Source organism: Pezoporus occidentalis, unplaced genomic scaffold (assembly GCF_034315485.1).
Source record: "Pezoporus occidentalis ecotype Australia unplaced genomic scaffold, CSIRO_AGI_Poc_V1 ctg466, whole genome shotgun sequence".
Lineage (NCBI taxonomy): Eukaryota > Metazoa > Chordata > Aves > Psittaciformes > Psittacidae > Pezoporus > Pezoporus occidentalis.
The window spans coordinates 4624-20285 of record NW_026915798.1 but is presented as its reverse complement, the minus strand read 5'-3'; the positions used below and the strand labels follow the sequence as shown (position 1 = coordinate 20285).

Sequence of the window (15662 nt, the reverse complement as noted above, 5' to 3'; positions counted from 1 at the left end):
TGGGTGTGCCTGTGTGTGCATGAGTATTTGTGTGTATGTGAGTGAATATACACAGGAGTGTCTGTGTTCATGCAACCATGCACATGTGTGTGCCTCTCCGTGCATACACATGTACAAGCATGTACACAAGGGTGTACAGGGGTGCCTGAGTGTCAGTGGGTGCACACCCTGTGTAGGGCATGCTGGTGCCCCTGGATACTGGTACCAGTACTGGTGCGGGTACAAATGCCAGTACCAGTGCCAGTGTGCGGGCGGGGTGCAGGTGTCAGTACCGGTGCTGGTGTGGGTGCTGGGTTGTGCCACTGTCTGTGCAGGTGTCACTGCCGGTACCTGTGCAAGTGCAGGTACGAGTACCAGTGCCAGTGCCAGTACAGGTGCAGGTGCAGTGGGGTGTGGTCGTCAGTGTCGGTGTCAGTACCGGTGCTGGTGAAGATGCAGGCGCCAGTGTCTGTGCGGGTGTTGATGCCGATACCGGTGCAGGTGCCAGTACCGGTGCTGGGCAGGTGCCGGCGTTGGTGCAGCTGCGGAGTGTATCAGTACCGGTGCGGGCGCCAGTACCTGTGCGGGGAGCTGCCGGTCCCGGTGCCGATGCAGGGCGCTGCGGGTGCCTGTGCGGGGCGGTCCCGGTGCGGGTACCGGTGCGGGTGGGGTGCGGGGCGGTGGTGCTGAAGGACAGCTCCGCCCCCCCCTCCGCCCCTCCCGCCCCCCGCTCCTCCGCCGCTCCGCGCCGGGCCGGGCCGGGCCGGTCCCTCTGCCGCTGCCGCCGCCGCCGCCGCCGCCGCCATGCCCCAGCCGGCCCCGCCGCCCGCCGCCGCCGCCGCCGCAGCATGAAGCGGCAGAACGTGCGGACGCTGGCGCTCATCGTGTGCACCTTCACGTACCTGCTGGTGGGCGCCGCCGTCTTCGACGCTCTGGAGTCGGAGGAGGAGACGGCGGAGCGGCGGCGGCTGGAGGCCAAGAGCCAGGAGCTCAAGAGCAAGTACAACCTGAGCGCCGAGAGCTACCGCGAACTCGAGTGGGTCGTCCTCAAGCTCAAGCCGCACAAGGCCGGCGTCCAGTGGAAATTCGCCGGCTCCTTCTACTTCGCCATCACCGTCATCACCACTATAGGTACAGTCTTCCCGGTGTTCCTGCCAGTCCCGGATACCCTCCTCCGCCTCCCGGCTGCGGGACGCCGGCTCGGGTCACCCCCCACCACCACTCTCTCCTCGGTGCAAACCTTCCCCGAACCCCCGGCCGTACCCGTGGTATCGGGGTGACCCAACCGCTCTGCTTCTCCACTACAGGGACCCCCCCCAGCCCGTTTCCGTGGTATCAGGGTGACCCGACTCCGTGGTTCCTCCGCTACCTGGACCTCCCCCCCCCGCCCGTCCCCATAGTATCGCGGCGACCCGCCTGACCGGATACTCCGCTACCGGGACACACACTGCCCCGCCCGTCCCCGTAGTATCGCGGCGACCCTCCCTCCAAGCCCCCGATATCCCTCGGAAAGCCCCTTCAGCACGCTCCCCAGAACACCCATCCCCGCAGCGGCAGGCGCATCCACCTCTGTTACCACGAAATCCTCGCTCGACCTCCGCCCGTCCCCCCGGTACCGGGGCGACTCTCCCGAAGGGGAGACTCTCTACCACCGGAAAATCCCAGCCCGGATCCTCCCGAAATCTCCCTTTCCCGTAGCGTCAGGGCTACCCGATCTGGCCCTAGCTCCGCTGCCCTGGGAACCCCCCGCCCAGACCTCCGCCCATCCCCACGGTATCGGATCTACTCGCTAGTCCCGCTTCCCAGCCTTGGAGCCCTCACCGGACACTCCCTTTCGCGCCCATCCCCGAGGCATCGGGGATGCTTCCTGCCCACCCTCTCCCACCTCCTCGTCCTAGGGGAACAGCAACGTGCCCATCCCCGTGGTCTCTGGTGTCCCCGCTGTCTAGGCACCCCTATCCGTGCAGCCTCTGGGCTCCTCACAGTCACATTCCCCCGTTTTGCCCCCCCCCCCCCCCACGGACCGGGGGCCCGTCACCCCCACTCCCTCACTCCACTCCAGCTTAGGGGGACGGTCTAAGCTAGGACCTGCGGGGTCCAGCCCTGCGGGGGGCAACGAATGCTGGGGGGGTGGGGGGGTGGGGTGTCCCACCAGGGCTGTGGGACGGAGGAGGAGGAGAGAGGTCCCCTGAGGACAGGGGTCCCTCGTAGCCCATCTCCTGCCCCTCCTGGGGGATGGATCCCTAGACCGGGGGACCCGGTGCCCCCTTGCTTGCACAGATTCACTGCCCTAACAAGGGAAATATCAGCGTTGCACCCCTATGCTCAGAGTGCTCCTCCTGACTCAACCTGGGCATGCTCAGGTCGTCAGGAATCAGGGTCCCTGAAGAGATGCTGCTGGAGACTGCTGGGGACTGCTGGGGGGGGGGGCGTCCCCCAATTTAGGAGAGGGGCTGAAGGAGCCTGGGGGGCTGCAGGGTCCCCCAGGGCCCAGACCAGTTGGATTGCCAGCTCATCTGTCCTTGGGTGCCCTCGATGGGGACCTGCCATCCCCTGGTCCCCAGACTGGTTGGCTGCTGGTTCCCGAGGCTCAGGCACGGGTGTCAGGGTGTTGGTTCCGGGGCTGACACACGGGTGTCGGGGTGGCCGTGGCTGAGTGGCGGCAGGGTCTGGCCCTTCCCTGCTGGCTGGAGCAGCTGGGAAAGGCTCTGGAAGTGAAGCCAAGCAGCTTATGTTTGACGTGCGAGGGAGGAGGAGCGGGCAAGGGGGTGCGCGGGGGGCTGGGGCGAGGAGCGAGCGGGAAGCGAGCAGCGTCTCGCTAGCCCACACAAAGGATGCTGCAGTGACGGAGGAAGGAGACAAAGCCGGGCCGGTGGGCACGGTCCTGAGACTGTAGCTCAGCACCGGGCTGCGGGCAGGCGAGGGGGCTCTGCCATGCCTCCCCTGGACACCCCCTGCCCTCCCCTACCTGCAGCTGCCCGGACCCCGAAGGAATGGAGGAGAGGTGGCTGAGCCCTGATGCAGGCGTTACACCCCAGCAAAGCATCCTGCCGCCTGCAGAGGGGGTTAAAACCCTGATCCCTTCATTTGGAGTGTGTTGTGGGATCTCAGGGGCCGCTCTGGGGTTGGGGTGATGACACCCAGGCCCCTAAAACATGTCTGGCCACAGCAGAGCGAGAGGGGGATGCAGAGGGAATGTCCCCAGACTGTGCTCTATTGCTCTGCTGGCATTAAGCACTTCTCTCCCAGCAGCTTCAGCTTTTCCGTGATGTCCAAGAGTCCATAGAGAAGGGGCACAGACATAACTAGGTACAGCCATGGTGGTTGATCAAAGTCTGAGGAGTCAGAAGGCAGGTGGCCTGTGGCAATCGAGCTTGAGTGTACCAGCAGCAAGAGCAAAATCATCAAAAGCCACTGCTGTCAGGGAAGACAGGAAAGAAAATTCCATTATTTCCATGAAATGGGATTTTCCAGTCGGGAGGAGGCATTCTCCCAGGAAATCAGCCACCAGTCCCTCTGTAAAGCTCCTGTTGCAGTTGGGGATGGTGAAGAGTCAAGCTCCCATGGCACTCCGGAGGCAATCGGGATATCAGGTCAAGATCTCCATGCCAGGGCCAGCTTTAAAATGGGAAGAGGGGAAAGCTGGGAGGGCAACAGGTCCCACTCGGAAAGTTTTTCCTACATTTCAGGGCTTTTTGAGCTTTTTTCCTTTATCTGGGAAGGGAGCCAAGAGGCAGCTGCTCTGAAGGTCTCCCACAGTCCCCACTCCCTCCACAAGGCTGCCCTGCACCCTGCTAGTAGGGTGCAGCCCCACCGGTGCCTGGAGACCCCCAAACCCCCCCAGAGGGGGACCAAGGACTGGAATGTTTAGGTTTGCTGTCCCCCACTCCGCAAAGCCGGGGGGCAAAGGGAGCCACAGGGCTTGCAGGGATGGCGCTCACCTGTCCTCACAGCAGAGCTGGTCCCCAGGGTCCCCTTGTGGGATGTCAGCATCAGCAGGATGTGTCCCCTGTCACCTCCGTCCCTGTCCCCACACCACAGGCCTCCGTGCTCCAGGGCTGGCTGTGATGGCTCTCTCTGGATCACTCCCAAAAGACACATCCTCCCCCTCCTTCCTCCCCGGCTCGCTGTGTGCAGAGGCAAGCGGCCATCTGGGCCGGGGCAGGTGGCAATGCCACCATGGTGTCACCATCTGTCACAGCCCTCCTCCTGCCCCACTTGTTTATCAACGGAGCAGGGGCCCTGGGGTGAGACCAGGTCCTCTGTGACCCTCTTCGGTATGGGCTGTCCCTGTCTGTCACCCCATCTCCCCCATCTTGGGCTGCCCCCTATGGTGGCAGTAGGCCTGACCTCACTCCATCACATTCACACAGGAAGCCCTTACCCTTCCAGCACCAATGGGAAGTGAAGGACCTCAATTCTCTGGCTTTGGGAGATGCAGCAGAGGGAAATGTCTCAGGGAAGGCATGGGAACCACTGGAACAAGGAGGAGGTTGAAGCAGTCTGGGGGCTGCAGTGGGGCTGGTTGGAGGGAACCCACTCCCTCTGGGCCCTCTGGACATTTCTGTTCCCATCCTGTACTAGCCATGCCTGCTAAAAGAGATAGCAGTAGAAATTAGTGCTGGCACATTTGATAGGTTTCAGAGTTAACGTGCCGGAGGGAAAAACTGTCCCATTGTGTTCCAGGGTTGGGATATCTCTCCCTTCAGCCCAGTGCCCCACGGGACATGATGCCCAGTGTGTGACCCCAGTCCCATTACAGGCAGTGGAAAGGGACAGGCAGCTTCTTACCCCTTCCAACCCTGTGGCTCCTTGGTCACTGGGGCGAGGTGGTCCTTTGAGTGCTCCAGCCATGCTGCAGGGGCTGGCAGAGAGCAGCACTGGGCAGCTGGGATCGCTTTCCTTCCCCTCCAGTTAACCATCAGGCCAGCCCTCGCCTGTGGTATGCTGGTATTGCTCACTAGGGTGTTCACTCTGAAACCTAATGAGGGTATACACCCTTCTGCCATTGACTCTTATTGCAGGGAGCACGAAGAGGGTGAATGGGGAGATGGAATGTATGCAGAGACCAGAGTCATCCCTGAGCCCTTCCCAGCAGCGATGTGTGTTTTAAGGGTGCAGCCCACTGCCCCAGCAGCCTTCCTTGCTGGGGCTCAGTGCCTTTGCCAAGGGGGCAGAGCCTCTTCCCAGGGTGGCTCCAGCAAACCTGTGGTGTGACAGCATGGGGTGTCCTCTCCCATGGGATTCTGCCCATGGACCCTCTGAACGGGGGGCTTGGCCCTGCTGGCCGGATCACTGCCCCTTTGCGAGCATCCCTCCCTCCCTCCCATCCCCCTCTCCTGCCCAGGCTATAAATTCCATGCTCCTCTCCATCCCGAAGCGATAACAGCAATTAATACCCGCTCCCTCCCTCTGCCCCCCTGCCTGGCCTCTCCCAGCTGATGCCTCATTAAACTCGCCAGTAAAGCCTGACTCAGAGCAAGGCATAAACACCACGCGCAGGGCAGAGATGCTCCAAGGCGAGGGGGGCGTCAGGCAGAATGGGGCCAAAAATACTCAATTTCTTTGGGTTTGGGTTTTTTTTCCCCCCTGGTTTCCAAGCCCCAGGTCTGGCTGCTTCGTCTCGGTGCTGCCAAGTCTAGTGCCAAGAGGACAGACTGGAGCTGGAGGCGGCGGGAGAGCCCTGCTCTGCTGGGGTGTGATTTATGGGCCAGCTTAAATATTTATCAGGCGGCTCTCAGGCTGAAGTGACTGAGGCGCGGGATTTATAGCGGGCACCACCACCTTGGATAAATCACAGCAGGAGGGTTAATTGAAGGAGCAAGAGTGGAGCGTGCTGCAGCAGGGAGGGGGTCTGCCTGCTGAGAGGGGAGAAGGAGAGTGGCCATGGGTGCACGGTGCTGAGCACTGGTGCATGATGATGGTGCACGGTGCTGGGCACTGGTGCACAGCACTGGGCACTGGTGCATGGCACTGCTGCACATTTCTGGGTGCCTGTGAATGGTGCTGGGCACCGGTGCATGGTGCTGGGTGCCATTGCACACCCCTCCACACCTTGCTCTTACCCAAACAAAGCTGGGCACCAGGAGGAAGGAACCACATCCTGCTTTTCACACTGGAGACCCTGGGTGAAGGCAGCCAGCAGGGCTGGTGTCAGCCACCCCTCTGCCAGCCTTCAGCCCTGCCCTGCGGGGGCCTGAGCCAAAAGATGGGTGTAAATAACCCATTTTCTGTAAAGGAGGAGCAGCGCACGGCATCCGCCTGCTCCCGGGGATGCCGAAGCTTCAGATCTGTGTCGTCCCGAAGGGCGGCCCCCAGCAAAAAAAAAACCAACAGGACCAGTCTCCCAGATAAGGGTGTCCAGCAGCATCCAGCCATGCTCATCACCGGGCATATCGCGCCTTGCCTGCCAGCGCGGAGGATACCCGTGTCCTCCTGCAGGGCCCCTAAGGTCAGAGGGGGACCCCCCTTTTGCAGGAGGAGGGGAGGGATGGAGCGGGGAGGGAGAGGGGGCCGGGAAGGGGCCTGGCGGAGCCCCAGGACAGAGGGAAAAATTGCCAGTTTCGGCGCAAACAGGCACTTGGCCGGCGCCGGGATTTTCCATGACACCATCCTGCCCCCCCCCCCCCGCCCACAGGCAGCAGGGCTGGGGGGGACCAGCGCTGGGTGCACCCCCAAATAGTCCTGCTCTGCAGCCTCCCCCGGCAGGAGGGCAGCGAGAGGGGATGTGGGGCTGCCCCCCGGCACCCCCACTGTGGTGAGAGCAGGGATAGGGGGGCTGTCAGACACAGCTGCACCCCAAATGTATAGGATAAATCTGAGGAAAGGGGTCACAGTGATTTGGGGACAGGGGGGTGGCAGGGGTCAGATGCTGCTGCAGAGGATGGGAGAGGGTAATGGAGAGCTACCCCAATTCTCTGTTCTGGGGGGGGGGGAACAGGGAGAGCCCAAAGTCTGCCCCCCATTCCTCTCACCCGGAGGAGGGGTGAAAGAGTGCAGGAGAGATGAGTGCAGGGTGGGAAGAGGTTTGTGGGTGAGTGGGTGGATGGATGGATGGATGGATGGATGGATGGATGGATGGATGGATGGATGGATGGATGGATGGATGGTCATAGAATCACAGAATCCCAGGTTGGAAGGGACCACAAGGATCATCTGTTCCAACCTTTCCTGGACAAGTGTGACCTAGAGTAGATGTCCCAGCACCCTGTCCAGCTGAATCTTAACCGTGTCCAACACTGGGGAGTCACCACTTCCCTGGGGAGATTATTCCAGTGGCTGGTTGGTGAAAAATTTTCTTCTTGTGAACTGTTGGAATCTCCCCAGCAGTAACTTGTGCCCATCACCCCTTGTCTTTTCCATGTAACTCCTTGTAAAAAGGGAGTCTCTGTCTTCTTTGTAGCCACCCTTTAAACACTGGAACATGGGGATAAGGTCTCCCCTGAGCCTTCTCTTCTCCAGGCTGAACAAGCCCAGCTCTATCAGCCTTTCCTCACACAGCTGCCCAGTGCTTGGATCATCTTTGTGGCCCTTCTCTGGACCTTCTCCAGCCCATCCACATCTTTTGTGCACCATAGGAATCAAAAATGGACACAGTATTCCCAGTGTGGCCTGACAAGCACAGAGCAGAGTGGGACAATAACATCTTTATCTTGGTGATGCCTTTGTTGATGCTCCCCAGCAACCTGTTGGCTTACTTTGCTGCAGGATGGATGGATGGATGGATGGATGGATGGATGGATGGATGGATGGATGGATGGATGGATGGACGGATAGATGAATGGACGGATGGATGGATGGATGGATGGATGGATGGATGGATGGATGGATGGATGGATGGATGGATGGACAGATGGATGGATAGATGGATGGATGGATGGATGGATGGATGGATGGATGGATGGCAGGCAAGGTGAGAGGATGTCAGGCTGGTTGCCTCTTCAGCTGCTCTAGTGAAGGCACAGCGAGGACAGTCCCTGCTGTAGGTCCAAGTCACAGCTGGGACAGGGACAGCCTGGGTGCTCTGTGTCCCAGGGCTCACTCCATCTGCATCACTCAAGTTTAGCCCAGGCCCAGGGACCTGCTGCCTATGTCCCATCCCTCTGCTCCAGCTGCCGCTTGCCCTGCCTGGCCGGGAGGTGTCCTCGGGCAGGATGAGGCCCTTCCTGGTTTGGGATGGAAGCATTGCCATGTCCCCATGCAGCACACCCTGTGCCATGCCCCTTCATGCTGCAGTGTGTTTGCTTAGGGCAGGCTGCTGCTGCCACATGGCTTTTTCCCAGCCGCAATCTGCCTGTTGTTTGCATCTCCCAGGCAGTGCCAAGGGTACCCCATGTGCTGGCTGCATCACTGGGTACCCATCCCTGGACACTGATGATGTGGCAGGGCTGGGCACAGCCTGGGTGGCTCTTGGCTGCGGGTGCTGAAGAGAGCTTGCACCATTTGTACCTCAGTCAAGCTTGCGTCACCCAAGAGAAATGAGTTCCCATTATACACTGAGTGGGATGCTAGTCCTTACTGGGGTGGTGGGATGCAGGTCTGGATGCACAGCTGGCATGAGGAAGATAAGGATGGCACACTGCACCCCAAGGGATACCCACCCAATGCCTCCTTCCTCCTTCTCCATGACAGTCAGGAGAATAAGGTGCCTGGAGCTCTAGTCTCAATCCCCTGCCATGGGCAGGAACACCTTTCACTAGACCAAGTTGCTCAAAGGTTTCATGGTTGTGTGAAACCAGCCTTAGAAGGACCAGAGTTGGGTTCATCCCATGCTGGGACAGAAACTGGGGCAGCTCCAAAGCACTGGAGCCCCCCAGAGTGGTCAATACCTCTGTAGACAACCCCAGCCCCCATCAGGCAGGATACTTGAACCATCCCTACTGAACCTCATCGCTCCTGCAGCCTCACAGCCCAGCAGTGCTGAGTGAAAGCTGCAACAGGTCAGAAACCATGGTGAAGGGCTCTAGCATTCCTCTGCAGGGGCCAGGCTGCTGCAGTGGCAAAAGGCAGCAGCTGCACTGGGTAAGGGAGGGGAACACCAGCCTCATATACCCCCCAGCAGACACCCAGGCTATGGAACCCACCCTGCTCCCTGCACGGACCTCGGAGGAGGAACACCATGATGGCTCTGGCAGCAGGATGCAGGGCTCCTGGAGGTGTCCTGGTGTGGGCCATGGCTCGTGGCCACCATCCCTCGCTCCTGGCCAGCGCCTGCTTTCCTGCAGTGATGTGTAAAGCAGGGAGCTGTTTTCCTGACTGCTTCATCCCCCAAAACCTCGGCCCAGCTCTGGGTCCCTGTTGTCAGCTGGGGTGCTCTGTGCCCTGCCCTGGCTCCCTGCACCCAGTGTCCCTCACGGTGTCCCGTCTCCCTACCTTCCCAACCCTTTGCACCCTCCATCCTTGTCGCACCTCCATTCTGCAAAGTCCTCCCCTCCTCCCATCCCCATCCCCAGCAGCTGCCCACTAATCCCGGCCATCCATCGCTCCCGACAGCCTGGGATTTGCTCCAGGCCAGGGCCCTGCTGAGACCTGCACCTGCTCCCTGCAGCCCTAAAAAGGAGAGGAACCGGCCGCGTTCCGCAGGGACGTGTCATATTTTCTCTCCGGGGACACACGCTGTGCTCCCTGCCTGCTGGCAGCACCCTGAGACGGAGCACCCTGACCATGTTCTCCCATGGCAGCATCCCATGGGACACCCATCTGAGGAGCACCCACTGGCAGGGTGGTTTGGGGTGAAGGAGATGGAGAGGAGATGCTGAACCCCTTTCGGAGGGAGGGCAGGAGCACAGCAGGGGCCTCACTGAGACTGTCAGGGAGCTTGGCCAGGGTGGGAAGTGCCACAGTGCCAGTGCATGCCAATGTGTGCTCCTTGAACCTGGCAGCTGCGGGACTTTGCCACATCTCCAGGAGCTGAGCACTCTCCAGTGTGGTTCCTTGCCACACTGGATGAAACCACAGGTGCAAGAGAGCTTTGGGGGTTCACCCTTTCCATTGCTTTCCTGGGGTCTCCCTCTCCCTCCCAGCTGGATTTCATATCCCAGTGACCTTTCCCCTGTCCTCAGACGTGCTGGAGATCAGGCAGTGCTTGCTAAAGCCGGGAAAGGGGAGGGGGGGGTGACAGATTGACGGATGCTTGGACGCTCTGCGAGAGCTCATAAACTCCTTTCCCTGGGGAAACGGGGCTAAATATAGCTGCGGGAGGCTGCGCTGGTGCGGGCAGGCAGAAGCAGGCAGGAGGATGCTCATCAAGGCTGTTGGCAGGGATGGGGGCTGCGGGCACTGCTGGAGGCTTCTGTCCTTAAACTCATCCTCGACCAGCTGATGCGTGAAGAATTGGGTGTCTGGGAAGGGGACAGAGGCATCTGACAGGAGATGGAAGGCAGGGGTGGGCAGATGGGTAGGTGAGAATTCTGAGCCTGCCCTGAGAGCAGTAGGATGTGACCCTGGATTAATGCACCCAGTGGCCACCCAGGTGGCGTGGCATTGCCTCAGTTTCCTTTCTGCTGCTGGGGGAGGAGCACCACAAGCAGCAGACCCCCCTTTTCCATCAGTGAGGGAAGGAGCAGGATGGTACCTGGCACTGCAGGGAGCAGTGATGCTTTCCAGCAATGCCCCATCCCTGGCAGTGTTCAAGGCCAGGTTGGACGGGGCTTGGAGCAACCTGGTCTAGTGGAAGATGTCCCTGCCCATGGCAGGGGGTTGGAACTGAATGAGCTTTAAGGTCCCTTCCAACCCAAACCATTTTATGACCCTATGATGCTCTCTAGCTCCCTGAGCCACAGCCCAAGTCAGCAGTGCTGACAGAGGTAGAAGATCATGCCAGCTCCTTGGATGCAGCTTGAATGGAGACCTAATGATCCTTGGTTTTGCCTGGCTCTGGGCTGGCTTTATCCTTGGTGTGCCAACAGTGATGGTGACTTTGAGGTATGCTGTCTGCCTCTGCCCATCCAGGATTAAACAGAGCCAGAGCAGAACAAACTCCCATGGGCTTGGGGTCTGCTGCAGCATTGCATGGCCATGGGTGGTGGTTTACTTGCTAAGGCAGGCCTTGGAGAAGTGGGTGCTGCAGTGGATGTGCTTGTGCCGGCACCCCCAGCCCTGTCCCAAACACACTCATGGTCCAAGGGGAGCATTTCTGAGCCCCCTGGGGTCTGAGTGGTCAATGAGCTGGGTTGCAGACCCCAGCCCCCAGCACTGCTCCTGCCTGCCCCTGCCCATTGCCCCTGCTCCTGCTCCTGCCTCTGCTCCTGCCTCCTCCTGCCTACCGCTGGACACCAGTCCAATGGCTTGGGGTGTTAAGGGTGAAGATCTCAGTAGCCTTTGCCCTGGTGCTCATCCATGGTGTGGGGTGCTGGAGGGTGGAAAAGGGGAGAGGAAGGAGAAGGGGAAGGCAAAGAGAAAAAATGGGAAAGGGAAAATGAAAGAGAAAGGAAAAGGAAAAGTAAAAGGAGGAAAAAAAAAAAAACAGAAAGAAAGGAGGGAAAGGCAAAAAGGAGGAGATGGAAATGAGGAGAAGGAAAAGCAGAAAGAAGAAAAGGGAAAGGAAAAAAGAGAAAGGGAGTGGGAAACTAAAAAGGGGAAAGGAAAAGGGAAAAGGAGAAACAAAGGAAAAAGAAAAAGGAGAAAGGGAAGGATCAGGAAAAGGGGAAGTGGAGCAGCCAGTGCCCAGCAGCGAGGGCCCCTCTGCAGCCCACAGCACGGCTCCCCTCACCCGCAGTCTCAGCTGCCTGGGATCCACCAGGAACAACCAGCGCAGAGGCAGGACAGGTCCCTTCTGCCAGGGCTTGTGCACAGGGAGCTGAACTGAAACCCCAAAGGGACCCCAGGACTGGGTGTGGATGCTCCCCTGGCTGCCATAGCAGGCCTGGATGGCAGGCAGTGGGGCATGGGGACATGGGGATGGGGGTCAGAGGAGAGCCAGCTGCCCTTGTCTCTTTGGGTCCTCAAAAATCCCTATTCTCCCCCTCTCTTGCGCCTTTCCAGCTGCTCTGATCCAAGCATCCCCAGCAGCCCCCATCCTACACCAGAGATTCATCACCTCATCCACCACCCTTCGACAGCCCCCCAGCTCCTTTCCCCACGAGCCCAGGGCTTTCCCCCTTCTCTAGCTCCCTCCTCTTCATTTTCATTTAGAGACTCCATTAGCCTGCAGAGCTGTCTGTGGTCACTCCTTGTGCCTGGGGATGAGGACAGCACCAGTCAGGGTTGGTGGAAGTGGTTTGAAGCTCTACACCCCCTAAAACCCCCCACAGACAACCGAGCTGATCCCACTCTGTGGCTTTGCTCCCCAGGTTATGGCCATGCAGCCCCCAGCACAGACGGGGGGAAGGTCTTCTGCATGGTCTATGCCCTACTGGGGATCCCCCTCACCCTGGTCATGTTCCAGAGCTTGGGCGAGAGGATCAACACCTTTGTCAAGTACCTCCTCCACCGCATCAAGAAGTGCCTTGGCATGAGGCGGGTGGAGGTCTCCATGGCCAACATGGTCACCATCGGGTTCTTCTCCTGCATCAGCACCCTCTGCATTGGGGCGGCTGCCTTCTCCTACTACGAGCACTGGAGCTTCTTCCATGCCTACTACTACTGCTTCATCACCCTCACCACCATCGGCTTCGGGGACTACGTGGCCCTGCAGAAGGATGAAGCCCTCCAGAACAAGCCGCAGTATGTGGCCTTCAGCTTCGTCTACATCCTGACGGGGCTGACAGTCATCGGGGCTTTCCTCAACCTGGTGGTGCTGCGCTTCATGACCATGAACGCTGAGGATGAGAAGCGGGATGCGGAGCACCGGGCACTGCTCACCCGCAACGGGCAAGCCAGCAGCATCCACACCACAGACACCGCCTCGGCCGTGCCGGTGGCGGCAGGGGGTGGCGGGAGCAGCGGTGGCGGCTTTCGGAACGTCTACGCCGAGGTTCTCCACTTCCAATCCATGTGCTCATGCCTGTGGTACAAGAGCCGGGAGAAGCTGCAGTACTCCATCCCTATGATCATCCCCAGGGATCTCTCCACCTCGGACACCTGTGTGGAGCAGAGCCATTCCTCTCCTGGCCGCTGTCCGGAGACCCCCTCCAATAGATGTTTCTGCAACGCCCGCCGGTCGGCCATCAGCTCCGTCTCCACCGGGCTCCACAGCCTGGCGGCATTCCAGGGGCTCATGAAGCGCCGCAGCTCCGTGTAGCTCCTCTCCATCCCCACCCGTGTCCCCCAGACCTCTCCCCTTGGCTCTGTGGCCAAAGACCTCTCTTGGTCATGGCAGGAGGAAACCACCGCAGGTCTGGCAGTGGGACCCCCAGGGAGCTGTGGGCCATGGTCCTCTGGCTTGGGAGGGATGCAGGAGCAGCAGCAAGGCTGCCTGGTCCTCTAGGAAGCAGGAAGAAGGGAGCTGCTGGTTTTATTTTATTTTAATTTAAATTAATTTTATTATTTTATTTTGCAAAACCACTCCTCAAAAATGTGAAACTTGGAGAGCTGGAGAGTGCTTTAACTTGATGGGGTGGGGAGTACGCCTGCACCTCCCTCCATGACGAACTTTGTGCAAATGGCTGGGGACCCTCATAGCCCCAGCACAGCCCCAGGGCAGCCCAAGTGTGCAACAGCAATGGCCGTGAGCCAGACACATGGTCCTGTGTGCACCAGAGGCCTCATGAGACACGGACTGAGGAGGACATGGGGCTCTCAGCACCAACCACAAGCAGCAGTGTGGTCCCATCCCCTCCATCCTCTGCCTCCTCCAGCCGTGGGCAGCGAGGGGATGCCACAGCGAAGGCAAGCACGCATCAGAGGGCAAATCAGGCTAAGAGGGGCTTAGACGGAGCTCTCTCGATCCCTGCACACATCAGCCTGCCCCTGCGGCTGAGTAAAACAAGCCGTGAGTCACGTAGGCTGCCGAAAACGCCTGCCTCCACTCAGTGGGCAGCCCCTCGAGAGCTCTGTGGGGTTATTTCAATCCTTTCCAGACTGGCAAACCCAGGATTTTCCCAGTGGAAAGGAAGCAGGAAGCACGGCTCCGTCACCAAGGAGGCAGGAAGGCAATGTCAGCATGGTCCCTGGGACCCCCATCTCCATCCTCCACTGTGGCAGCTCTGGAGCCGGAGCTGTTACCCTTGGGGAGATTTCCTGGGGGACAACTTGAGGCATTATAAGAGTTTTTCACCATTCTTCTCCTTCACACCCCTGGGTTGCTCCAGTCCCCTTTCAACCTGTCCCCCATCACACCCCAACACCCAGAGCCCAGAGCAGGGGATGCTCTCAATGCTTTACCCAGCAGAGACATCCCAGGGTCACCCCAACACAGCAAGAGGGGAGCAAAATCCTCTTTCCTTATCCCCCTACATGCACGGGGCAGCCCCCAGCCCCATGGGGAGCATCCCCATCACGCCCAGGACTGTGCCCAGCCCCCTGCCAGCATCCAAAACACAGGCTGTCCCCCCAGCAGTGGAGACACTGGGGGACACCCTGACATGCACTGGCCCCTCTTTGAGCACCTGGAGTGCCAGGGGGACTCTGGGGACAGCCAAGGCACCCAGCCCGCCTGTTTCTTTTCTCACCTTTTAACAGAAGAAAACCAATGTATTTCTAATACTTGACGACTTGTACATACTGTTAGATACCAGAGAGGATATTTATTACAAATGATGCTATCATCATATCTATAGAAGTCTATAAATATCTATTGGAAAGAGGGTTTGGGGGGAAAACTTGTTGATGACTCTGGAGAATCTTTTCGCTCTCTGCATCCTTCTCATCCTAGGGCACCCATGGGGAACCACACTCCCCCTGGCAAGGTTTCTCTGGTTCTTATGCCAAAGTATATTTGTACTGCTGAGTTACCTTCCATAGAGAGAAATAAAGGCTGGTTCAAACCTCGGCATTGCCTCGACTTCTTCCCTTTAGTAGATGGGGTCCCAGTCCCATGGCACCTCCCTGCTTCAGCTCTGTGCCCCGTTGCCCTTGCTCTGCAGGGACTGGGAAGTATGAGCATTTCTTTGGAATAAGCTTCTACCCCCCTCCTGGCTTTTCCAACAGATAAGGAAGGAAGGAGAGGCTCAGCTCTGAGCTCTGCAGCATCCTTTAGTGAGTTCAGTGGGAGAAGGGTCTCCCTTCTGTATAGGCTGAGCTCAGGGCTTCCTGACCTCTTCCATCCTACCATCACCCACAGACGTAAGGCTGGAGTGGACCCTGTTGCAGCTTTTCCCATGGGAGCTCCTCCAAACCCAGCAGAGCTGTAAACCTCCTGCTCTTACCAGCAGCAGCATCTCCTCAGCCATCGCTCACTCCGGCTGGAGACCTCCCTCTGCTCCATGCAACAGCCAAGAAGCATCCGAGATTTGTTGTGTGAGCCAGGGGGGACAGGGGTGAGCCCCGTGCCTTGGGGTGTGTGGGAAAACTGAGGCACAGAGAGGAAACACACAAATTGGAGAGCTGGGGGCATCTTGAACCATGTTGGGCATCTGGCTCCAAACCTCCAAGGGGGTTTGGGCAGCGGTGAAGGCCAGGATGCACCAGGATGGATGGGGCCATCTCATGGCTGAGACTGTCAGCAGAGCTTTGGGCTGCTCTCCTGCCTTTAAGTGGATAAACCCATCTCCCTCCAAAGCCAGGCATGAGCTACCGGCTAATCTAATAACGCTAAGCCTGCAAAGAGCAGATCTGTCTCAGCAGCAGCTGATGGAGAGAATGGA

The 15662-nt window shown here is 59.1% G+C and overlaps 1 protein-coding gene across 1 annotated transcript; it reads left to right on the top strand.

The window, feature by feature from the left end:
- Window positions 1-745: 745 nt before the first annotated feature.
- LOC134172704 (potassium channel subfamily K member 3-like) lies at window positions 746-14847 on the top strand. Its single transcript, XM_062636050.1, has 2 exons — window positions 746-1110; window positions 12270-14847. The coding sequence occupies exons 1-2, from the start codon at window positions 828-830 to the stop codon at window positions 13157-13159; spliced, it is 1173 nt and encodes a 390-aa protein (XP_062492034.1). The 5' UTR covers window positions 746-827; the 3' UTR covers window positions 13160-14847.
- The last annotated feature ends 815 nt before the right edge of the window (window positions 14848-15662 follow it).